The 26,324-nt window shown below is 42.6% G+C and overlaps 2 protein-coding genes and 1 long non-coding RNA gene across 3 annotated transcripts; 1 reads left to right on the top strand and 2 right to left on the bottom strand.

Moving 5' to 3' along the window:
* The first annotated feature begins 550 nt into the window (after nucleotides 1–550).
* Nucleotides 551–10,739, top strand: LOC126991167 (lysosomal alpha-glucosidase-like). Its single transcript, XM_050849927.1, has 3 exons — nucleotides 551–657; nucleotides 3,323–3,525; nucleotides 10,447–10,739. The coding sequence occupies exons 1-3, from the start codon at nucleotides 559–561 to the stop codon at nucleotides 10,457–10,459; spliced, it is 315 nt and encodes a 104-aa protein (XP_050705884.1). The 5' UTR covers nucleotides 551–558; the 3' UTR covers nucleotides 10,460–10,739.
* A 5,418-nt stretch (nucleotides 10,740–16,157) lies between these two features.
* LOC126991166 (histone deacetylase 6-like) lies at nucleotides 16,158–24,153 on the bottom strand. The gene is made up of 6 exons (XM_050849926.1): nucleotides 24,031–24,153; nucleotides 23,385–23,542; nucleotides 21,357–21,543; nucleotides 17,641–17,760; nucleotides 16,660–16,855; nucleotides 16,158–16,162 (listed from the first exon to the last, which is right to left on the bottom strand). The coding sequence occupies exons 1-6, from the start codon at nucleotides 24,151–24,153 to the stop codon at nucleotides 16,158–16,160; spliced, it is 789 nt and encodes a 262-aa protein (XP_050705883.1).
* LOC126991172 (uncharacterized) lies at nucleotides 24,154–26,198 on the bottom strand. Its single transcript, XR_007745221.1, has 3 exons — nucleotides 26,131–26,198; nucleotides 24,753–25,722; nucleotides 24,154–24,212 (listed from the first exon to the last, which is right to left on the bottom strand). It is a non-coding gene; the product is annotated as an uncharacterized LOC126991172 (long non-coding RNA).
* Nucleotides 26,199–26,324: the final 126 nt, after the last annotated feature.

The following is a 26,324-nucleotide window of genomic DNA, read 5'->3' as shown; positions in this document are numbered from 1 at the left end:
ATAAGAGTAGGCTAGCATATGATGAGGAGGAGGCATCCATCAGTCTACTCATGCATTTGAGATATAACGTAACACAAGATAATAAGGAGTCTGCAAGAGGCTGATAGGCCAATACAAGGCAGCTCCTCACTATCCATGAACTCATCTAACCTCTTCTTGAATGTATCTTGTGTTGGCACCCACCACATGACTGCCAGGTGTGTTCCACTCATCCACCACTCTGTCAGTAAATCATTTCTTTCCTGTGTCCTGAATTTATCTTACTTGAACCCATTGCTACGTGTCCTACCCGGCCCTCACACCACCAAAGTCTTATTAACACCCCTTATTAATTAAAGCCCTTCATACATTTGTAAACCTCCGTCAAGTCTCCTCACACCCTTCGCTTTTCTAGAGAATGCAGGTTTAAATGTTTAGGTCTGTCCTCATATGGCAAGTTTCTCACCCCTAAAGATGTATTGTAGAGGATTGTAACCCTTTCCCATATACAAACACAGGTAAACATACACACATTGACCCTTCCTGACCTGTCGTAACCTCCACAGGTCCACAGCACGGATGTGGCCACCCCTGGCCACAGCCCCAAGTGTTCCCTGGTGGGCCATACTCACTGAGCTCCTCCTCCTCCTCCTCCTCCTCACCCTGCTGCCGTGGAAGGTGAGGGAGAGAGAGAGGGACTTTGATCACTGTCTTCAACACCAATAATCATAATCTATTTACCAATGAGCTACATGAAATAAACCAGGAGGAACTACTAAATCTAGAAAATTCAAATGATAATTTTAATCTTTTCTATGAAAGAGTTTATGAATGTTACAATAAAAGTTTCCCCATTAAAACAAAATATGTAACTACAAAAGACTTCATAATGCTTGGCTTACAGGCAGAATACTTAAATCTATCAAACATAAATGTAACTTGTTTAAAATGTATAAACTTGGAACAGTTTCTTATGAGACCTTTAAACAATATAGAAATTACCTTACTCAGAATATTAGGGTTGCCAAAATGAACTATTATTTCCAAATATTTACAAATTTTGCAGAAATACCAAAAGATTTGTCAAACAGTCAATGAATTAAAAGGTAATACATACAAAGCAAACAATATCAAGTCATTGCAGTATAATAATTCAGTATTAAGTGATCCGTCAGATATATCGAAGCCTTCAATAGATACTCGAAAGACTATCTTAAAGGTAACTTTCCAAATTCTATGATGTGCCCTATTGTTACCACCTTTGATTTGGCTACAGTAATTAAGTCATTAAACAATAAAAAATCAGGCATTAATGATATATCACCCTCTTATATTAAAAGAAACTCTCATTTCATTTCAATCCCTTTGGCTATACTTTATAATCAATCTGTTACAACTGGAACTTTTCCATCTCTGTTGAAGACTGCAAAAATTACACCTATCCACAAGTCTGGTCCCGATGATGACCCTAAAAATTATAGACCAATATCTCAACTTACAATTTTCTCTAAAATATTTGAAACTTTAATGAAGGTTTATTTACTTGACTATCTTGAAACTAAGAATATATTAAACCCTTCTCAGTATGGTTTTAGGTGGAACTGCAGCACTTTTACAGCCTTAAATGTATTTTCTAATGATGTACTTTCTGCAATTGACAAAAAACTCCATGTCTTATCCATATTTATAGATTTTGCTAAAGCCTTTGATACAGTACACCATAACATTCTTATTAACAAAATGTACCACTATGGGATCAGAGGCCCAATACTCTCTTGGTTCAAGGATTACCTAACAGATAGACATCAATGTACTGTATTTAGCGGCGAAAAATCATCTACTACCACTGTAAAACTTGGTGTACCTCAAGGAAGCGTTCTAGGCCCAATTTTGTTTCTAATATACATCAATGATATATCAAATCTTTTCTTTAAAGCTAAAAGTATATTGTTTGCCGATGACACGACACTCTACTTAACAGGTCCGAACCAAGATCAACTTGTACTAAATGCAAATCATGAACTCGAAAAACTATACCAATGGTGTCTATGTAACAGACTTACAATTAATACAAAGAAAACTTGCTTTATGCTATTCACTACTAAAAAAGCGTCTAACTTGATTAATTTAAAAATCAATAATGAAATAATTTATAAAATGGATAGAGTGAGATTTCTTGGTGTAGATTATGATGATTCATTATCATTTAAATATCACATACATAACCTTACACTGAAAATATCAAGACACATTGCTTTACTTTATCAAGTAAAGGATCTCATGCCTCAAAATGTATTAAAGTCAATATACTGTGCACACATTTATTCACTAATTACCTACTGCAACCCCATTTGGTGTACAACATACACCACCTATTTAACCCCCCTAAGATTGCAGCTCCAAAAAATTGTAAGAATTATTACTAACAGCAACTATTAAGCACACACTAGTCCACTCTTCAAGGAAACCAAAATTCTAAAACTGGATGATATAACTAAACTGGAAATAGCTACACTCATGTACAAAAATAGGAATGAAATGCGTGACCTCCTCCCATCTCATGATTAAGTATCCGTCACCGCGACAATCTGATCTTTCCTGTTCATCGTCTTTCAAAATTCCAACATTCAACTACTTATTTGGGTCCTGTAATTTGGAGTTCTATCCCCACAAATTCAAGAAGCTCCTTCCCTCAACACATTCAAAAGCCGATCAAAAACTAATATTATAATGACCTATTAACTAACTCACTTTTTCCTTATAAATGTGCATATGTGTATGTACTTTAAAATATTATGTTAATCAATTAATGCAACATATGTGCAATTTACTTATGTATATGAATGGGTGTATGCGTGTATGTGTGCATGTGTATGTGCGCATATGTATATGTGTATGCTTGTGTGTATGCGTGTGTGTGTGTGTATGAGTATATATAGGTCTGTGTGTGTGCATGTATGTATGTATGTACACGTTTATTCTATTGTGTTATCTCGCATGCTCAATATATGATTCTATTACTTTAACATTATGTAAAGTTATCATAATCATTTCATCTTTTCTACAATTATTATTAATGTTGTCACAGCCACTAATTTTCAAATAAATTATATGTCTTGCCTAAAAAGCTATGCTTTAGACAGGCTAGCTTTAGTTGTACAGCTTAAAGCTCTGTCCATATATATATGCATATAACATATATAATTTTGTATAACTAATAGCTATAAATAAATGTTTCAAATCTCTCTCTCTCTCTCTCTCTCCACTCACTCACTCACTGACTCACTCCACTCACTCACTCACTCACTCCACTCACTCACTCCACTCACTCACTCACTCTCAGGACATGAATGAACCCTCAAACCTCTGGTCCAGGAGTCACCACAGCTGTCAGCAGAACAACTTGGAGCGTCCGCCCTTCCTGCCGCCAGTGGTCAGAGACTCTCTCTTCTGCCACACGGTCTGCATGTCGGCAAGGCACTACATCGGACTCCACTACAACCTCCACAACCTCTACGGACTGTCAGAGACGAGTGCCACCAACGCGTAAGTCTATGATGCTCAGAGTTTTAGGTGCAGGGAGGGATATGCTCACAGTAAGTTTGTGGTATGCATTCAGTATGGGCACAGTACATTAGTGATGTGCTTGCAGCAGAGCTGGGCACTTCCGATCATCAGTCCGATCGTCCGATCTTCCGATCTGATCGGAACAGCAATTGGCGATCGGAATGCAAAGATTGGATCATCTTTGTAAAAGGTAATCGGACTGTGGAGATCAGAACTTCACAAACTAACTTCCGATTACCAATCACAAAAAGAAAGTGGTCAGCGTTGTCATGGCAACAAGTGACTGCGGACTTCTTACAATTATTTTTATACACGTTGCTAAATAGCTACTTCAATAAGCGTCTTTATTTATAAAATTAAGCGATAATTATTGATCGTTAATTTATTTAATTCTGGTAAGGTATCGCGAACGAGACGCGCAAGCGCAAAGTCGCTTTATTTGCATGGCGGGACTTGTTACACGATGCCATGAGAGTGTGGAGTGGGCTGCAGTAGTGGGCTTCCGCTCACTCCAGTAACCGAGTGACCTGCCCCAGTTGTCCGTCATGCATTTTCTGCTGCAGTGTTACCACCCTCTAATGGCGGCAGCGTCAGTACCTTTTCGGGAAACCAACAAGACCTAAGCTAAAAGGGGGAGCCTCGCCCCGCCTCGATCCCCCCACCTTCTTAACTGGGGGAAGGGCTTTGCCTTCCCTTGACCCCCCACCCACCCACCCGTCGGGCTCCCGGCCCCCGCAACAAGAGGAGGAGGAGGAGGAAGGAGGTCTCGTGAGACAACGCAACAAGCCGCCCAGACCACGGCACCAAACTAACGTCCTATACCCCTCCCATCCAAGAACTTATCTAACCTCTTCTTGAATGTATCTATCGTGTTGGCGCTCACCACATGACTTCTAAGTCTGTTCCACTCATCCACCACTTCACTGTTGGTAAACCAATTCTTGCCTATGTCTTTGTTGAACCTGAACTTATCCAACTTAAGCTCATTGCTACGTGTCCTAACCGGTGTGGTGTCATCTGCCATCCACGTATCCTAAGACACCCCATCCAATCTGCTCATGCTCGGGATTTGTTTGCAAACAAAGGGTGGATGATTTGCGACACAGTACCGTGTCTTTGTCGACTGCCTATCGCGATATGTCCCACCTGAGTTTTTTTTTAATCTTTTTAAAAGTAAATGTTGACGTATGTTTTTAATTTGAAAATTGCTTGAAATATGAAAGTTTCTTCCTGCACCCTTTGTATGTCAGTAAATGAGGCAAATGAGGTATGTCGGTAAATGTGATAAATGAGATAACCTGTTCACCTTGTATGTCGGTAAATGTGATGAATGAGATAACCTACACCCCTTGTATGTCGGTAAATGTGATGAATGAGATAACCTCCACCCCTTGTATGTCGGTAAATGTGATGAATGAGATAACCTCCACCCCTTGTATGTCGGTAAATGTGATAAATGAGATAACCTGCACCCCTTGTATGTCGGTAAATGTGATAAATGAGATAACCTACACCCCTTGTATGTCGGTAAATGTGATGAATGAGATAACCTGCACCCCTTGTATGTCTGTAAATGTGATAAATGAGATAACCTGCACCCCTTGTATGTCGGTAAATGTGATAAATGAGATAACCTACACCCCTTGTATGTCGGTAAATGTGATAAATGAGATAACCTGCACCCCTTGTATGTCGGTAAATGTGATAAATGAGATAACCTACACCCCTTGTATGTCGGTAAATGTGATAAATGAGATGTATGTCGGTATATGTGATAAATGAGATAACCTACACCCCTTGTATGTCGGTAAATGTGATAAATGAGATAACCTACACCCCTTATAAGTCGGTAAATGTGATAAATGAGATAACCTGCACCCCTTGTATGTCGGTAAATGTGATAAATGAGATAACCTACACCCCTTGTATGTCGGTAAATGTGATAAATGAGATAACCTACACCCCTTGTATGTCGGTAAATGTGATAAATGAGATAACCTGCACCCCTTATAAGTCGGTAAATGTGATAAATGAGATAACCTGCACCCCTTGTATGTCAGTAAATGTGATAAATGAGATAACCTGAATCCCTTGTATGTCAGTAAATGTGATAAATGAGATAACCTGAATCCCTTGTATGTCGGTAAATGTGATAAATGAGATAACCTGCACCCCTTATAAGTCGGTAAATGTGATAAATGAGATAACCTGAATCCCTTGTATGTCAGTAAATGTGATAAATGAGATAACCTATACCCCTTATAAGTCGGTAAATGTGATAAATGAGATGACCTGCACCCCTTGCATGTCAGTAAATGTGATAAATCAGGTAACCTGAAGCCTTGTATGTCAGTAAATGTGATAAATGAGATAACCTGCACCCTTTGTATGTCGGTATATGTGATAAATGAGATAACCTACACCCCTTGTATGTCGGTAAATGTGATAAATGAGATAACCTACACTCTCTTCTGATTGATGGTCATGTTTCTCAGATTCTCTCCATTTAATGGTAGGCTATCTGAATTATGGGGTCCATGTCATATTTGAATTTGGCCATTTTCCCATAAAAGCTGCCATGCTGTCTTGCCGCCATCTTGCCTGGACAAACTACGATATCAACACTGTGTCTGTAAACATCGTGTTCTGCGCATGCGCTAATCAGGATGGGACGTTTTAGGATACGTGGACGGCAGATGACACAGCACCGGCTCACTTATAATCAAAACCTTATTGCTAATGTTTTTCTTGTAATTAATTTATTTATGGACCAATATCTTTTATTCAGAAAGCTATTTAATCAGGGAGGATAGGAGATTAATGATCACTATCGCTCGTTTTATTATAGAATAGTAAAAAATATTTCCTAGATATCGATGATAAAATTTATAAAGTTGAAAAATGTTTGTCAAAAATCTAAATCAACTTCAAACAAAAGTTAAAATAGCGAACATAATTCCCTTTTCATACATTCAGAAATTGAATAAAAAAGTAGGCTTATATAAATGCATTAAATAAGACGTTAAGATCACATTTTTTCTTTACCATGTCCTATATACCAGAAGAAAGAGGAAAAATAAAAATATTTATCTGCAAATAATTAAGTTATTACTTATTGGAAATTATTACTTAAAGAATGCCTATAATAGGTGTTTCTTGTAATTATTATTTAAAAAATAATAGTAATTATAATAAGTTTTAGTGATCGGATGATCAGAATGGTGATCGGAACAGCAGTACTTAAAAAATGATCGGATGATCGGAATCGGATCAGTTCCCAAAACTGATCGGATGATCGGGGATCGGAACAGCAAAAAAGTGATCGGTGCCCACCACTGGCTTGCAGTAAGTTTGTGGTGTGCATTTAGTATCGTTACAGTGTATTAATGATATACCCAAGTCATTGGCAAGAGGAAATACAGATGAAGGAAGGCTGTTTTTCTTTCAGAGTTTACCAGCCAAAGGGATGAAAGAATGAAGATGCTGGCTGGCTGACTCTTGCATAAGGGATTAGGGCAGCATAGGGATGAGCCAGTGTTTAAAATTATGGACGGTAGGGGTTGAGGCATGCAGCTACCAAGTTCAGGAGTGCCCGCCAGTCCTCTTTCTTATAACATACCAATACTTGTTTATTATTACTATCAATATGGCCATTACTTGTTGCCAGAGCCCTGCAGGGTGTGGGAGCCAGGCGGCCGTTCATCACTTCCCGCTCGTCCTTCCCCGGCCAGGGCCACTACGGGGGCCACTGGACGGGCCACGTGTGCTCCCACTGCTTCAACACGTGGCACTCCACCGCAGCTGCTGGAATTTATTTATTGATTTATCAATTGATCTATTTATTTAGTTTTATTATTATTATCATTATTATTATTATTATTATTATTATTATTATTATTATTATTATTATTATTACTGTTATTATTATTATTATTATTATTATTATTATTATTATTATTATTATTATTATTATTATTATTAATTATTTATTTATTTATTTATTTATTTATTTATTTTACATCCTGGCCTACAGCTGGTAGGCTTTCTTTAGGGGCCTGATGATCAGCCCGAGCCCGTCATGGCACAGGGCAGGCGAGTGTCTACAGTGATGCCATCTATTCTGAGCAAGCAATGGGCCATGTTATTTCGAGATTCCAGCGCCCAAACACACATGTGATTTGACTTTTATAGGAGTTGTGGGCCTTTCCGTGGGTAGTTTTTTGACCCTGGTGGTAGTTTGATAAGGCTGCTGTGCCATGAACTCTAGTAACCACTCCTGAGAATGCATTTTACCTCTCTTTTTGCCTTAAGAAATAGCTGGTGTGTGAGGGTCAGTAGTGTGTAAGAATCCCAGGCAAAGCATTCCCTTGTCAAGTTTATTCTTTGGTGACATGCAGCTGTGCCCTCTCCTCTACAGCAAACACCCTTGCTCTGTCCTTATCTCAAGTTGTTACCTGAAAACTTCTCATCCCATCTCTCAAAAACTTAATGTCTTCTTCTGGCACCTTGGCCCAGCCTGCCACACGACTATTGTCCACTCATGAAGGGACGGTCCACCACACAGCCTGATATCATGAGGACACTGTGAAGAGAACACTTGATATAACATGAGTGCATTGATGTATGGCAGAATTGTTACAATTTTTAAAGGCTGAATTTAGATTAACTTTTACATGGATGATATATTTTTGGAGTTCATATTATCAATTTTTCACCTCCTCTTCCTCCTCCTCTTCTTCCTCCATGTGCATACTGTTTTTCACTCCAGTGTAATTGTGTGTTTGTGTGTGTGTGTGTGTGTGTGTGAGAGAGAGAGAGAGAGAGAGAGAGAGAGAGAGAGAGAGAGAGAGAGAGAGAGAGAGAGAGAGAGAGAGAGAGAGAGAGAGAGAGATTCTATGTCATCAACACCCAAAATGAGGTGCTGTAAGTCAGCCTATGGTCCTAAGCATATCAGGCTCCCACTGTTACTATTCCCCAAGGCCACAGAGAAGGCTAACCGTGTTTTCCTGGGTGGTGTTTTTCCGTTCAGGGTGCAAAAGCCGTGTCAAACTATCAGCAGCACCACCCTGCATCTCTGTTTGTCTGTATCTCTGTGTCCCTGTCTTCCTAAATGTATCAGGCTCCCACTGCACCTATTTCCCAAGCCCACAGGGAAGAGTAACTGGGTTGTCTTGGGTGTTGTCTCCTTCAAGGCACAGAAGCCATGCAAAACTACCGCCAGGCTCAGGAAACCGCCCATGGAAACCCCAACAACCTCTGCGAGAGCCTTTTGAAATAGATGGAGCAAGTCTGTGAGGAGTTTGACAATATGGACCTTAACTTCATCATCTGCCAACTTGACGCAGCCTTTCACGCAACTTTTCCCTATCCTTTACAATACTCAGCTGCTGCACTCTTCCACATGAAGCATTTACAATCTGTCCTAAATCATCTTCCTAAGTCCCTGTCACCACACTCAAATTCTTCCCTTCCTGTGCTGTCTTCTGTGCCTTCATTTCATTGTCACTGCTGTTCAGAACTTGCTAACAGCTGCTTCCTTCCTGCCTTCTGCAGTGCCCGAGGCTTTCTGCTCAAGCTCATTCCTCTGCTATTTAACTTCCTAATGCCTGAGTTAACCAAAATCATCACTTTTTTCCATCCCTTTCCCTGGTAAACTCTGAAATACTTGTCCTTCCTTATTTCTGCATTTTGTCCTGACTGCCATTTGCTTCACTCAGTCCTCTCTAAGTCACTGCCATCACACTCATTCTTCTTTAATTCCTATCTTCTATGCCTTAATTTCATAGTCACTGCTGTTCTGAACTTGCTAATAGCTGCCTCCCTCCAGCCACACACACACACACACACACACACACACACACACACACACACCACCTTCTTCCTCCTCCCTACCAATTTAACAGAGGCAGGAAATAACATAGAAGCTGCCAATGATTTTTTTTTGTTATTATTAATCAACATCTTTTAGTAAGGAAGAGCTTCACTTTCTCCAGTGCTCCTGTCACCTTTTTCCTCCCCTCAGAACACTTCAGAAATATGTCAGGGGCAAGAAATAGCAGGAACCTGCCAGCATCAGAAATATGTCAGGGGCAAGAAATAGCAGGAACCTGCCAGCATCAGAAATATGTCAAGGGCAAGAAATAGCAGGAACCTGCCAGCATCAGAAATATGTCAGGGGCAAGAAATAGCAGGAACCTGCCAGCATCAGAAATATGTCAGGGGCAAGAAATAGTTAGGAACCTGCCAGCATCAGAAATATGTCAGGGGCAAGAAATAGCAGGAACCTGCCAGCATCAGAAATATGTCAGGGGCAAGAAATAGCAGGAACCTGCCAGCATCAGAAATATGTCAGGGGCAAGAAATAGTAGGAACCTGCCAGCATCAGAAATATGTCAGGGGCAAGAAATAGTAGGAACCTGCCAGCATCAGAAATATGTCAGGGGCAAGAAATAGTTAGGAACCTGCCAGCATCAGAAATATGTCAGGGGCAAGAAATAGTTAGGAACCTGCCAGCATCAGAAATATGTCAGGGGCAAGAAATAGTTAGGAACCTGCCAGCATCAGAAATATGTCAGGGGCAAGAAATAGTTAGGAACCTGCCAGCATCAGAAATATGTCAGGGGCAAGAAATAGTTAGGAACCTGCCAGCATCAGAAATATGTCAGGGTCAAGAAATAGTTAGGAACCTGCCAGCATTTTTTTTAGTTGGTATAAATGACATCTTATGGTGAGGCAGAGCTGTGCCTTTGCTGTTACTCATACTCCTTTTTCCTCCTCTCAGACCCTCCAGGAATTTAATGAAGGCAAAAAATAGCAAAGAGGCTGCCAGTATTTAGTTCATATTAAGTGACATCTTTAGTGAGGAAGAACTTTGATTGACTTCCTTTTTCCTCCCCTCAGATCCCTCCAGTAGGCTGAGAAGAAGCTCCAGAGCCTGGCCCCGGAGATGGAGGGGCAGCGGCGGGCCAGGAAGCCCTCCGGCTCTGAGACGTGTGGCGTCACAACCAACAACTCCGCGTGCAGGGCGGGCTTAGAGAAAGGCTTTACACAGACCCTGGATAATGCTCCTGGTCTTGTTCCTCTTCTTGTTCTTCTTCTTCTTCTTCCTCTTTACCTTAGTCATGCTGCATTATGAATCCTGTTAATTAATATATCCTCTTCTTCTTTACCTTAGTCATGCTGCGTTATGAATCATGTTAATTAATATATCCTCTTCTTCTTTACCTTAGTCATGCTGCGTTATGAATCATGTTAATTAATATATCCTCTTCTTTTCCTTAGTCATGCTGCGTTATGAATCATGTTAATTAATATATCCTCTTCTTTTCCTTAGTCATGCTGTGTTATGAATCATGTTAATTAATATATCCTCTTCTTCTTTACCTTAGTCATGCTGTGTTATGAATCATGTTAATTAATATATCCTCTTCTTCTTTACCTTAGTCATGCTGTGTTATGAATCATGTTAATTAATATATCCTCTTCTTTTCCTTAGTCATGCTGCGTTATGAATCATGTTAATTAATATATCCTCTTCCTCTTTACCTTAGTCATGCTGCGTTATGAATCATGTTAATTAATATATCCTCTTCTTCTTTACCTTAGTCATGCTGCGTTATGAATCATGTTAATTAATATATCCTCTTCCTCTTTACCTTAGTCATGCTGCGTTATGAATCATGTTCATATCAGACATGGGGTAATCGTAATCAGTTACAATCGTTTACAGTTTTTCAAGTAATCGTAATCAATTACAATCGTGTACAGTTTTTCAAGTAATCGTAATCAGTTACAATCGTTTACAGTTTTTCAAGTAATCGTAATCAGTTACAATCGTGTACAGTTTTTCAAGTAATCGTAATCAGTTACAATCGTGTACAGTTTTTCAAGTAATCGTAATCAGTTACAATCGATTACAGTTTTTCAAGTAATCGTAATTAGTTACAATCGTTTACAGTTTTTCAAGTAATCGTAATTAGTTACAATCGTTTACAGTTTTTCAAGTAATCGTAATCAATTACAATTGTTTACAGTTTTTCAAGTAATCGTAATCAATTACAATTGTTTACAGTTTTTCAAGTAATCGTAATCAATTACAATTGTTTACAGTTTTTCAAGTAATCGTAATCAATTACAATTGTTTACAGTTTTTCAAGTAATTATAATCAATTACAATCGTTTACAGTTTTTCAAGTAATTGTAATCAATTACAATCGTTTACAGTTTTTCAAGTAATTGTAATCAATTACAATCGTTTACAGTTTTTCAAGTAATTGTAATCAATTACAATCATTTACAGTTTTTCAAGTAATCTTAATCGATTACCCTCTTATTTTTCTAAATAATCGTAATCGTAATCGAATACATTATAAAAGTACAATCGTAATCGTGATTACTTTTGTGATTACATTAGCAAAGTTTTAGTTAATAGTTTCTCGTACAGCAAGTGTGTGCTCTAAATATCTGTAGTAATTCAACCAATTAAATATTCAGCATGGTACATGTGTGAAATTTGCAAGTTCACCTTTCACTCCTTCCTGTAGTCGCGATTAATACATCATGTAATCGTAATTGTAATTGATTACACTTAATTTTATTGTGATTGTAATCGTAATCGTGAAAATATGAAGTAATCATAATCGTAATCGATTACATAACATAAGTAATTGCTCCGTGTCTGGTTAATATACAGTAAAATCTTGCTAACTTCTCTTCTCTCCTCCTTCCCCTCCTCCCTTCCCCTCCCCTCCCTCCCCCAACACATTCCCTACACATTTCTTCTCCTCCCCAGCCTGAGCACCTCACCACAGAGCTGTCCAAGATGCCTCACGTCCAAGAAGTCCCAGGTTTACAAGTGGAAGGGTCTGCTCAAGGAACTCCGCTGCTCTCTCCTGGACGGAAGGAACCAGGAGATGGAGAGGAGGTGATGGAATAATGTAGGCTCCAGTATTTTAATTTTTCAGCTTATTCAGAGAGTTGGCAGTTTTGAGGTTTTATGGTGTCAGGCATGCCTTCCCTTATCACTAATTCCTCCTCCTCCTGGCCCTTGTCACTTGCCTGTTACAGTGTGGAGAGGGAGGGAATACATGAGGGAAGTATTGAAAGGGAGAATTAAGATGTGATGAGGGAATGTCGTCAATTCCATTCTTTTCTTTATAATTGTAATTGTTTTCAGAGTTGTTTTAATGCATATGTAGTGCAGCGACTAGGCCTGACGGGCAAGCCTCCCATAACCCACTCAGCCAGCGGGGTACCTCTTTGGCCGACTGGTAAGGTAGTGGCTCCCCCGTCACGCTGGTCACAGGTTCAATCCCGGGCAGCCGACAAAACCCTCTCCTTGTCTTGATTAATGTCTCGTGTGTTTCAATACACGCAGAGGACGTGTGGGACCGGGTGTAGTAGAAAAGAGAAAAAAATCTCGGCCTTAAACATATAACAGGGAGGCAGGACGAGGCGGCAGAACTATAGTGCTAGAAGGCAGGGAACGTATCAGGGAGGCAGGGAAACACAGTTTTCTTATTTTTAGTATACGAATACTAATTCAACTTAACTTCTTCCATGGAATGAGATGAAGAAGAAGAAGAAAAAGAAGAGGAAGAAGACTTAGGAACAAAGGTAAAAAATAGCACATAATTTCTTTTTTATTCATTTTTCCTCCTTTTATTTTCTTTCTTCCATTTTTCATCATCATTTCTTCCTTCTCCTCCTCTTTCATTCTTTCTTTCTCTGCTCCTCCTCCTCTTCTCCCTTCCTTCCCTCCTCTCTCCTCCTCCTGTCCACTCTACAGGTTCTTGGTGACTGTCACCGTTGTCAAAATACGTCTGTTAGTGTTATTAAAACCCATCCCTGGGCTGGGGCTAGAGTCTGTTGAGCTGCCCTGGCCTCTACAGGAAGGTCTGGGCACACTAGAAGGCTTGGAAGGGGCTGTTTTGCGGCTGAAAACATGTCGCATTGGCCCTGTAAATGTGGGGTCTGTTTAGGGAATTACTGTGTGTGTGTGTGTGTGTGTTAAGACCTCAGGGGCGGCTGGGGGAGTGATTCGGCCAGTGTCTTTTTCTTTATTTCCTTTACTTAATATTCTTGTTTTATTTCTGTTTTCTTTCCTTAACTTTTTTATTTGTTACTTTCCTTGTTTTCTTTCCCTAACCTGTTATTTTTCTTTACTTTTGTTTTCCTCTTTCCTTAATATTTCTTGTCATTATTTCATGTCTTCTTGCCGCTGGTCTTCCCCTTTCTCCTCCACTTCTCCATTTTATCTCCTCCTCTCCAGTTCTTCTCCTCCCTTTCACCTCCTTCCTAAGGTCGGAAGCATTTGCCCTTCACATCAGCTGTTCCCAAACGCCAAAAAGGAGGTCAGTCGGGTCAAAAGGAGTGCTCTTTTAGGTTCACGGTGCAGAGGAAGATAGATTATGACCTCCTCCTCCTCCATCTCTCCTCCTTTCTCATATCTTCTTCCCTTCCTTTCTTTCTCTTCTTCTCTTCCCTTCCTTCTTTCTTCTTCTCTTCCTTCCTCTCACAATATTCTTCCTTCTCCATCCTTCCTTTCTTCTCTTCTCCCCCTCCCTTTCCCTTGCCTCCCTCCCTCCTCCTCTTCCTTCCTTTCCCTTCTCTCAATCCCTTTTCCTTGTTCTTGGGTCTATTGATAATAACAATGGTAATAATAATAGTAATATATATTTGTAATTTATTTTTATTGAGCATTCCTACATTATTTTATTATTACAGGAGGAACACACACACACACACACACACACACACACACACACACACACACCAGGATAAATGGGAGATAAATAGGGGAGAAAAGTGACAACTGTAGCAAGAGATGGAGTGCTAGTGAGAGGGAATGAGGAAATAAATAAACTGTAATGAATGGGAACGTGGGAGGGAAAGCAGAAGTGAATAGTGCAGGAATACAGATGAGTTTAGGGCGGCCAGATCCACAGGGAGGTGAGGTCAGGAAGAGCAGCGAAGGGCAGAGTTATGAAGGGAAGAAGTGTGAGCACGGAGGCCAAGAGGGAAAAGCTTTAGCCAAGTTCTGTACATGGCACGCAGCAGAGCAAGGGGAATACGTGCAGTGGAAAGGTGTTATACAAGAGGTGTGTGTGGTGTCAGGACGAGGCAGAATGAAGCGTGTATGAGTGGTTTGGTGTGGTGTGGCAGCGAAAGAAGTGGAGTGTGCTGCCGAGATGGTTTGGACACGTGATGAGAATGGGTTTGTGAAGAGTGTATGAGGGAAGGCTTGAGGAGGGACTGTCAGGGAAATTGAGAAGAAGGAAGAGGAGGAGAAGACTGCATGGGTATATAAGTAAAGATTTAAAGAGATAGAAGAAGAGGAATTGAAGAGCAAGAGTGCCAGAGCAGGTACAGATGGAGGCACTTCTGAGATTGAGATACACACACACACACTGACTGACTGACTAACTACTGAGGAAATGTAGTAGTAGTAGTAGTAGAAAGAGAAAGAATAAGGAGAAGGAAGAGAAAGAGACAGAAGGCTGTGCTCTCTCTCTCTCTCTCTCTCTCTCTCTCTCTCTCTCTCTCTCTCTCTCTCTCTCTCTCTCTCTCTCTCTCTCTCGCTCTCTCTCAGGATCCACAGGATGCTCCCCACAGTATGTTGACAACCCCCACAGACACATGCCTCCACAGACACATATATGGGTCCCCCCCCCCTCTTTCTCTCTCTATAGAGCTAATACTTTCTCATTATTTTTATTATTTCTCTTCCTATCAGAACCCCAACAAAAGATGAAGAAGAAGAAGATGAAAGAGAAGAAGAAGGAGGAAGTGAAGAAGAGAAGTTTGTCTTTCAATAATAATAATAAAATATATGTTGAAAGAAATCAGTTTAAATTCTGTCCATATAACACACACACACACACACACACCTCCTCTCCTCCTCTTCCTCTCTTCCTTCTCTTCTTTTCTTCTTCTTTCTGCAATACATTAAAACATATTACTATTCAAATCTAGAAGAGGAGGAGGAAGAAGAGGGAAGGAGAGAGAGAGAACAGAGTGGACCAAGGGAGATAGAGTGAGGGAGGAGAGAGAAGAGAGAGAGAAGTAAAGAGTGGTGGAGAGAAAGAGGAGGGAGAAGGTGGATAAAGAAAGGAATGTAAGAGGTTGAGGTAGAAGGAGGAGAGGAGGGAGGGAAGGAAAGAGAAGCGATTCTAACATAAGGAGAGATTTGGAGGAGGAGGAGGAGGAGGAGGGTGAAGAATGTAATGAAGGAAGAAAGGAAGAGAGAGAAAGGAGGAGGAGGAGGAGAAGGAAGAAAAGATATTATGAAAAAAAACTAATATAAATCAAAATAAACCTTCTATTCCTTCTATTATCTCCTACTAATCACCAAGTCTATTATACTGATGCTAAATGTAGACAACCTCTCCCTGACTCTGCTCCAGGGAGGCAAGGAGGCGCCACTATAAACACTCGCCTGCGCCAGAACGGGCTGGGCCGACCATCAGGCCCCACCGGGAAGAAGCCTTGGGCCGACCATCAGGCCCCACCGGGAAGATGCCAAACAGCGCAATAGGCAGCGACGTAAAAAAAAAAAAATGTGAGGGGCAGTAAAAAAAGTAACCTTGCCCAGGGTCAGGCACCACAAGGACTCAAACTACAAGAAAAGACTGCAAAACATAGAGAGGATAATGTGTTTCGCTTCTTACTGTCTGACAACAACAATATCTATAGCCACTGAGAACTGAAGAAATATTTTGAGAAATCTAACTAATACATGTCCAATATATAGTTCTGGAAATGAGGCAGCTTTCTATATTATGTGCTGACAACACTACCTGCACAGAACACACCAGCAGGACATGAGGGGTAACGTTCACCAGTCCTGCCCCTTAACCCCTTGACTGGATTTCCTACAAGAAGACCTCACCAAGCTACAGCAATGGAACAAAAAGTGTCTGCTACAATTCACTGAAGAAAAATGTAAAGTCCTGCACCTTGGGAGGGGATATCCAGCACACCAATACCACATGGGAAACACTCCACTATCACCACAGAGGCAGAGAAAGACCTGGGACTGTATGCTACCGGGCTACCAGTGAAGGCCAAATCCGTGCCAATTGCAGTGGTCGGATTAAAGACCCCCACACTCACCTTGAAGCAGAGCGCCAGCCAGTAGCGGCTGTGGGTACGGATGACGCCATTGGTGGTCTGCACGGCACTTGTTGGGCACCAGCTGGGGCTCAAGGGGGGGCAGCAGATCCCCCAGCAAGGCCTTGGCACACAGCGTCATACAGTAGCTGATGGTGGTGAGGTTGAAGCCGCCCTCCAGTGCCAGAACTATGCGGTCCTTGGCCAGGCCAGACAGAAGGGCCATCATATGTCCACAGCAACCAGGACTCGCGCGGTAACCTGGGAGTGTGTGTGAGGCTGTTACTTTAGGTATGAGATGCATGAAGGGAGGAATAAGGGAGGAGGAAGAGAAAGGGAGTCCTTTAATATGGAATGCTGTGTTATTTTGGGTATGAGATGCATGAAGGGAGGAATGGGGGTGAGGAAGAGGAAGGGAGTTCTTTAATATGGAATGCAATGGTTAGGCTGTGTTACTTTAGGTATGAGATGCATGAAGGGAGGAATGGGGGTGAGGAAGAGGAAGGGAGTTCTTTAATATGGAATGCAATGGTTAGGGTGTGTTACTTTAGGTATGAGATGCATGAAGGGAGGAATGGGGGTGAGGAAGAGGAAGGGAGTTCTTCACTATGGAATGCAATGGTCTGAGATGACAATACATCAGGATACAATATAAGGAGACTACAAAATGCTTCATTGCATACACATGGCAGCCCCTGAAGATGAATTATTAAGGCAGATAAAAATAAATAAATAAAAAAAGCAAAAAGAACAATACAGAAATTTTGGATAAGAAAGAACACTAAAGGAATAAAGAGAGGAAAACAAGAAACCCAAACAGTGAAGGAGTGCACCAGGGAGTGCTGTTATGAAGCCAAAACTCCCGACCATGAACTGAAAATATAATTATGGAGAGAGAACTGAACTGAACTGAACAGATAGTGACAGAAAAAGAGAAAGAGGCAGCAGCAGGTAGTCATACAGATAGTGACACCATCCACCAACCTCCAAGTGGGTCCCCGCACCAACATCAAGGCTGGCAGTGACCAGGACCAGCTGTGGGTTGAACTGGAAGGCCACGGGCAGCACCACCTGAGTGAGAGCCTCTGCGTCACCCATGCCACTCTGAAACAACACAAGAAAAACACTGTGGCTTTAGTAAACACAACTTCTTCCTCCTGAACTGTGGCTGGGAGGAAGGACACTGGACGATGAAATACCAGAGCTGAGGACCATAACTGATTCTTGCATTGGGAGCTTGGATAGCAGGGTGAACCTTCATGTGCTGGACAGGGCTGTGTGGATCTAGACATTGATCACTGGGAATCATGACAGGAAAAGAAGAAAGTGTCAGGTAATTGTGACTGAATAAAAATGCAATACTTCAGCACCAGTGTAGGGAGAAAAATACTCAGAGGACTTAGCACTCGAGGGTCAATTTTCTGATTTGTAGCTGGGACGAAAGACACGGGGTGGTGAAAGAGATGAATCAAGGGTTTACCTGTTACATCTCTCTCTCTCTCTCTCTCTCTCTCTCTCTCTCTCTCTCTCTCTCTCTCTCTCTCTGCCAGCCTAGTTTCCTTTTTATCATCCCTTCTTTCCTTAAATTTCCTTGGACTCTTCCCTTCTTTCTCCATTTAATTATTCCTCTTTCTCCTCCTCCTTCCTACCATCTTTCCAGGCCTCCTTTTCCTTCCTTCCTTCCTTTCTTTCCAAGTGAGGGCTGGAGCACTATTTCAAGTTGGTTAGCATGTGTTTGAATAGGTATTTAGAACAATCAAGACACCTCTCCTTCTGAAACTGATCTCTCTTTTGGCCACCTAGGAAATTATGGATAAGTAAAATATTGTGCCAAAATTGTTCCTGGTCCATGTAATGTGTCTGTATTTTTGGGGGGAGAAAGGATGGACTCTATCTATTTACCTCCCTTTAATACAACCTTGGTGATGCTGTTGTTATGTCCATTTATTCTGTTTGTCTCACAGTAAGCAAACTGCATTGCATTTCTTTCCTCTCCCTCTTCCTGAATGGTTCCTGTCTCTTGAGGGAAACAACCTCTCTCGAAATAGCTGTTCATTTATTTGGGAAAAAACAAACTCTGGGCACCTGGCTCATAGTTGTCATCATCTGATTAACCTTAAAAGATGCAGCATTGAAATACTCCATCTGACATCTTCACTACCAGGTCAATGAACACAGTACAGATAAACTTATCAATTCATGAAAGGTAATACAGCAAATGTCAGGAGATAACTGGGAGTACCTACCTATCACACTATCTATCCGTCTCTCTATCTATCTAGGCATAGTATTTGGACATGAAGAGCCCTCAGGTCAAAGGCAGGTCCGGTGAGGGTCAGAGAGTAGGACATGAAGCAAGCGACCAGTGAGCAGCATTCTCAAACTGCAACAATGTCTGTGTAAAAGTAATTCCAAAAAAGGGTCAAGGGAAACTTGGTCCCATGAAGGTGCAGCACACTTGTTAACCCCTTGGCTGCAGATTTCCAGCCAGAAGACAGACCTCACCAAGCTACAGGAGTGGAACGAAAATGTCTGCTACAATGCAATGAAGAAAAATGTCCTGCACCCTGGGAGGGGATATCCAGCACACCAATACCACATGGGAAACACTCCACTATCCACCACAGAGGCAGAGAAAGTCCTGGGAGTGTATGTTACCAGGCTACCAGTGAAGGGATATCCAGCACACTAATACCACATGGGAAACACTCCACTATCCACCACAGAGGCAGAGAAAGTCCAGGGAGTGTATACCAGGCTACCAGTGAAGGGATATCCAGCACACTAATACCACATGGGAAACACTCCACTATCCACCACAGAGGCAGAGAAAGTCCTGGGAGTGTATGTTACCAGGCTACCAGTGAAGGGATATCCAGCACACTAATACCACATGGGAAACACTCCACTATCCACCACAGAGGCAGAGAAAGTCCTGGGAGTGTATGTTACCAGGCTACCAGTGAAGGGATATCCAGCACACTAATACCACATGGGAAACACTCCACTATCCACCACAGAGGCAGAGAAAGTCCTGGGAGTGTATGTTACCAGGCTACCAGTGAAGGGATATCCAGCACACTAATACCACATGGGAAACACTCCACTATCCACCACAGAGGCAGAGAAAGTCCTGGGAGTGTATGTTACCAGGCTAACAGTGAAAGCCAAATCCATGCCAGTCGCAGCAGACAGGCTAATATGTGAAATGTTCAACAAATAAATAGGAATCAAATATGAGGACACAGAGTCAAAGGAATCTAGTCATATGTAAAAAGACCCATTTTACTTATGAAAATATAGTAGACTGAACATTCTAACACAGGGAAAACAAGAAAATTTTGACCTCTCCCTCCCTACTGGAAAGGTTCTACAAGCAAACCATTTTGTGACCATTACTCAACATCTGGAAGGGTAAAGTGTGACCAGGTGCAAAAAATATCAAACATGCACAAGAGAAAGGAAACTAGAACATAGTATCTACGTGGAAGGTAGAAAAAGTCTCTGCCTCTACTACACACCTAGGTCAGAACTGTCAAACGCCTCCGCCCTTCACATCAACTATTTCCAGAGGCCAAAAAGGAGACCAGTCGGGCTCTGATGCATGTTTTTTTTAGGTTCACAGTACAGAGGAAGGGTCAAACCACCACCAGGGCCATAAAACTACTCCTGGAAATGCCCACAACTATCATGAACGCCTTGTCAAACAGGTGACCTTGGGTGCGGAAATGTTTAAGAATGTGACCCCTAGACTAGTAGAGGGTGACCAGGGGTAAAATAAATACACTGATCATGCACAAGAGGAAAGAAACAAAAACATTTTCATCATCTACTTCAAAGGTAAAATAACAAAGTGTCTGCATCTACTACACACCTACACTGGCCCTGTATTCTCAAACCTTTGGGCACCCAAGCACACATATTTAACAGGGCTTCCATAGGCGTTGTGGGCATTACTAGGGGTAGTGTACTGTACCTGGTGGTAGTGTGGCCCTTCTTCTGTACCATGAATATGAAAAAATCCTCATGAAAACTCAATTAACCCCCTTGACTGAGGATTTCCTACCAGAAGACCTCACCAAGCTACAGGATTGGAACAAAAGGTGGCTGCTACAATTCAATGAAGAAAAATGTAAAGTCCTGCACCTTGGGAGGGAATATCCAACACATCAGTACCACATGGGAAACCAGGCTACCAGTGAAGGCCAAATCCGTGCCAATCGCAGCGGATGGGCTAGTCTTTTTCGGCCTTTGGGAATAGTTGACGTGGTGGGAGGTGGAAGCGTTGAGAATACCGACACTGGTGGAGACTAAAAGCTGACCGAGTGTGTTAAAAAAATCTAGCGTTGACACAGGCACACACACTAAAAAAGGTCCTGCTCACCACCATCCTTTCCCCTGAGAAGAGGAGACAGAATGACCCACATTGGGGAGACTCGTGCATTTGGGAGTTAGTAAGTTATGTCTTCACGCATGCGACAAAAAGTCAATTCCTGCTATACTTTTATTGGTGCAGAGAAGAGCAATGAAAAAAAATGTCCTCGGAACACTGATTTATGTGATGTTTTATTGATTTAGGTATTTATTGACCGGTTTCTTTCGTTTTATTTATTCATTTGTGTGTGTGTGTGTGTGTGTGTGTGTGTGTGTGTGTGTGTGTGTGTGTGTCGTCAGCAGAGATATGGCCCTCACCTTGTTGCGGGTAATGTTAATGTTGTAGCCTTGGCCAGGTCCCGTCCCCACTCGTCGTAGTTTGGGTCCTCAGAGGATGGGAAGAAGAGGCCGTGGTCGTGGCAGTGGAGGGACACGTACAGCACCCTCGGCTCGGCCACAAACACATGCTGGATGCCGCTGCAGGGGTGCACATCCCAGACCACCACCAGCACCCTGCAGGCCACAGAGATGGGTGTTGAGAGTACAGTAGAATGCACACACACACACACACACACACACACACACACACACACACACACACACACACACACACACGTGTAGGCGAGATGTGAAAAAAGCTTAGCTTCCCAAACAGAAGCATTGAGCTATGGAATAGACTGGAGGAGGAGGTGGTTTGTGCAAGAAACATTCATGATTTTTAAGGAAAAGTTGGATAAGAGAGGATATGGAGGCGGGACAGCGTGAGCGTAGCTCTTTTCCCGTACGTCACAACTAGGTATATACAACTAGGTAAATACACACAGACGGGACCACACGAGCGTAAAGCCCAGGTCCTGTAAAACTACAACTAGGTAAATACAACTACGTAAATACACACACACATTCACACCACACACCCACATGCACACACTCACACACACACAACAATAAATCAAGGTGGACAGAAGAAACTAGTGGAGTCCCCCAAGGATCGGTGCTGGCTCCGATTATGTTTGCAATATATATAAGCGACATGACAAAAGGGGTGACAAGCTATATGAATATGTTTGCTGATGATGCTAAACTAATGAGGAGGGTGGCTAATGAAGAAGACTGTGTAGCCCTGAGCCAAGATCTCGACAGAATAAACAAATGGTCACGAAAATGTGAAATGACATTCAGTACAGAGAAGTGTAGTGTGATGGAGTTTGGTAAGAGCAGTAGACGAATATCGGGGAACTACTCTCTCAGTAATGAAAGAATCATGAAAAAAACAGAGGAAAAAGATCTGGGAGTGACAATAACAAACAGGTTATCCTTTGGAAAGCATATAAATCGGATAACTGGGGAAACATACAATCTTCTTAGAAACATAGAAGTAGCATTTACATATTTAGAGGAAGAAATGGTGAAGAAACTAATAACATCAATGATACGTCCAAGACTGGAATATGCAGCATTAGTGTGGTCACCTATATTGAAGAAAAAAATTATAAAGTTGGAAAGAATACAAAGAGCAGCGACTAAATTACCGGAAACTCTGAGAGAACACACTTATGAAGAAAGACTGGAGAAATTGGGACTAACAACACTGGAGAGCAGAAGAGAGAGAGGGGACCTAATAGCATTGTACAGGATACAAGAGGGATTGGACAGGGAAGACCTAGTGGTACGTGACAGAAGTGTGACAGGAGGCAATGGTAAGAAATTGAAGAAGAGCGACTGTAGGAGAGACATCAAGAAATACAGTTTTCCATACAGAAGCATAACAACATGGAACGGACTTGACGAGGAGACTGTGTGTGCAAAAACGGGACAGCACGGGCCTAGTACAGCTCTTTTCCTGCATTTCACAACTAGGTAAACACACACACACACACACACACACACACACACACACACACACACACTCACACCCACACCCACATATACACACACTCACAGCAACACACACACACACACACACACACACACACACACACACACACACACACACAGGACAATAAAGAAAGGGAGAGAGAAGGAGGAAAATGATAAAAGGAGATGAGAGATTTTTGATAAAAGAAGGAGATGGGATAAAGGAAAGAAGGACTATAAATAGATGATTCCAGATAGATAAAGGAAGGAGATGGGAGAGAGGGAATGAAGAATAGAGAGATAGATAAGACCAAAGAGATTACAGATAAAAGAGGGAAGGAGAGATGGAAGAGAAGGAGGAATAAGAGAGACAGGTGATGCAAAACAGATTCAGGATAAAGGAAGGAGAGGAAGAGAAATAGGTGATGTGAAGGAAATATTTGACAAAGGAGTGATAATGATGATAATAAAAGGCAGAGTTAATGTGGTGCCAGGGCCAAGCAGCGCCCACCTTGGCATCCCAGCCTGTTGGCGGCGACGGCCACATTGTTGTAGAAGCAGAGGCCGTGGGGGCGGTCCGGCTCGGCGTGGTGGCCGGGGGACGGATGATGCCCACGCCGGCCCTGGCTCGGCCTGCAAACACCTCGTCCACGACCTTCAAGGAAAGAGATTGTATCATTCCTACATTGTTTTCCTCCTCTTTCATTACTGTCAATTCCAAATGCATTCTTGAGGGTAGTATATTATGACTAGAAAAAGAGTACATATAAGTGTGTGTATAAAAAGTATAGAATGCAGAATGAAAATAAAAGATTACAGGCTTTTACTATAATTTTTTTCCTTCTCCTTCTCCTCCTCCTCCTTATCCTCTTCTTCCTCCAATTTGAATACAGCATTATTTTCTATTACAGGCTTTTACTATAATTTTCTCTCCTCCTTTTCCTTCCTCCTCCTCCTCCTCCAATCTAAAGACCCAACCATGAGCAGAGACTAGAGGAGTGACTCAATGCCATTCCTTTTCATCACCTGTCTCACACACCTCCTCCTCCTCCCCCTCCTCCTCCTCCTTCTTTCTCTACCAACGTGAACACAACATTACTCTCTCCTACATGCACTTATGGTACTCCTTTCTCCCCCTCGTACCTGCAGCAGTGAGCCGGCCGAGAGCAGGGCACAGACGTTGGTGGCGGGGTGGAGGTAGACAGACTTGTAGTTCTCCTGAAGGGTCTGCAGCTCCTCCTCCCGCTGGGCCTGGAGGCTGAACATGAAGGCCATGTGTTCCTGGCTGTGTGGGAGCTCCACCTCCTCACGCTGGGCCACCGAGGCTGTGCAAGGATGGATAGAGGGAGGGAGAAAAGGGTTAGATTAGGATTAGACTCTTTCTTTATCAATATCTCTTTGACATCATCTATAAATCTCTATTTCTCATTTACTCTCTCCCATCTCTCCTTCCTTTATCCAGAATCTGTTTTGCATCATCTCTCTCTCTCTCTCTCTCTCTCTCTCTCTCTCTCTCTCTCTCTCTCTCTCTCTCTCTCTCTCTCTCTCTCTCTCTCTCTCTCTCTCTCTCCTTCCTCAGTTCTAATTCCAACGATGAGAACAACTTCTTTGCCTCAACTCAACCCAACTGATCCTACTGGCTGACACTGCATCAAGTTTATAAAGCAGGTCCAGGAATAGAGAGAGCTGCATACCCTCTATGCTTTACTATGGGTGGCTATACAGGTGTTAGCCAGTGCAGGTGTGAAGGGAGACTCATACTAAGCAAGGCGAACAAGGAGAAGTAAACAACTGAACAGTGAACGACGGAGCAGTGACATAAACATGAACACACACATCATACAGACAGTGCCTCCACCACCCACCTGCAGCCGCTGGCCTCACCCCAGCACCCCGGCACGCCCCAGCACCTCCCACACCCGCTGGATGCGCTGTGGCCGCTCTGGATGTTCCCTGTAAGGGGGGGAGAGGGGGAAAGAGGGTGAATTAGTGTGTACCTCTGTGTGTTGTGGTGTGAGGGAAACTTGTCTGGTTAAAAAAGGTTGCTCTAGTACGAGGGTAGAAAGCTGCCTCAAGGGGTTATGTGTGGTCAAAGTTATGGTGGTTAAGTGTTGGTTAGATAAGTGAGGATAGCTTTGTCTTCTAGCTCTGGTAAAAGAGTATTAAAGCTGCCTGAATGGGTGACATATGTAACAAGGAATTGGGTGAAAATAAATAAATGGTATGTAGAAAGTTGGAAAGTTTGGTTTAGTCGGCGCAACATCTGTGGTCATATGCCGGAGAGACAGAAGGGAAGGAATTATAGAAGGGAACAGATCCCAGGAGACGGGACACAACCCCCGATTAATACCTGGTACCCATTCACTGCTGGCTGGACAGGGGCGTCGGGTATCGGAAAAGTCGCCCAAATTTTTCCACTCCGCCCAGGAATCGAACCCGGGCTCTCTCGGTTGTGAGCCGAGTGTGCTAACCACTGCACCACGAAGTCCTCTATAAATGGTATGTGTGAGGGAAACTCTGAGTCTTTTTGAGGTAAAAGCTCTGGTAAAAAGATGCCATGTGCTGCCTCAGTGGGTTTGGTGTGGACAAAAAATTCGGTCCAAGTAGATATATATGTGAGGGAAACTTGGTCTTCTTGAGGTAAAAACTCTGGCAGGTACCAAGAGCTGCCTCGGGTACATCAGAGTACTTAAGACTATCTTCATTATGTTTTGTCTGTGAATGAAAAAACACCTTAGTGTGTAGTGCACTTAACCTTCCGTAAGGCTGCGTGTTGCTCCACCTGCTCGTCACACACCAGACACAGCCTCGGAGACTCACTCAGCACCACGGCCTCTGAAGACAAGGCATTGAGCTCCTCAGTGACTCCTGTTTGCTGTGACTGACCTACCTATGAAAGGTGTACATCCCTCCCTCTTCCTTCTCCTCCTCCTCCTCAGCCATTATTATTGGTCCACTGCAGTACAAAGCCATTTCCTAATGTTCCCAACCTCCCTCACATCTCCTTCACTCCCTCCCTTCCCTTAACTCTCCTTTCCCCTCCTTCCTTTCCCTTTCTTTGCCTCCCTCTCCCTTCCTCCCTGCTTCCTTTTCTTTCCCTCTCAACCCCCCCCCTTTCTCTCTCCCTCTTCCTCTTTGCCTTCCCTTTCCTTTCCTTCCCTCCCTCCTTTCCATTTTTCCCTTTCTTCTCTTCCTTCCCTCTCCCTCTCCCTCTTTCTCCTCCTCCCCTTCCTTCCTACATACCTTCCCTCCTCAGCTGCAGCAGTTTCTCACCAATCCTCTCCCTGAGCTGCTGTGTCTGTGGTGTCAGGAGCTGCATGGCGTCTCTGGTCTGGAGGCGTAAGGGCCAGACACCCACCAGGCCTTGGAAGGAGAGGCTCGGGGTGAAGGTGCTGGGGTCAGCCTCGCCCCGCACCTCCTGCTGGCATAAGGACCCT

Source organism: Eriocheir sinensis, unplaced genomic scaffold (genome assembly GCF_024679095.1).
Source record: "Eriocheir sinensis breed Jianghai 21 unplaced genomic scaffold, ASM2467909v1 Scaffold249, whole genome shotgun sequence".
Taxonomy (NCBI): Eukaryota; Metazoa; Arthropoda; class Malacostraca; order Decapoda; family Varunidae; genus Eriocheir; species Eriocheir sinensis.
Note: the sequence above shows the minus strand (reverse complement) of the source record. Positions and strands in the feature narration are given on the sequence as shown.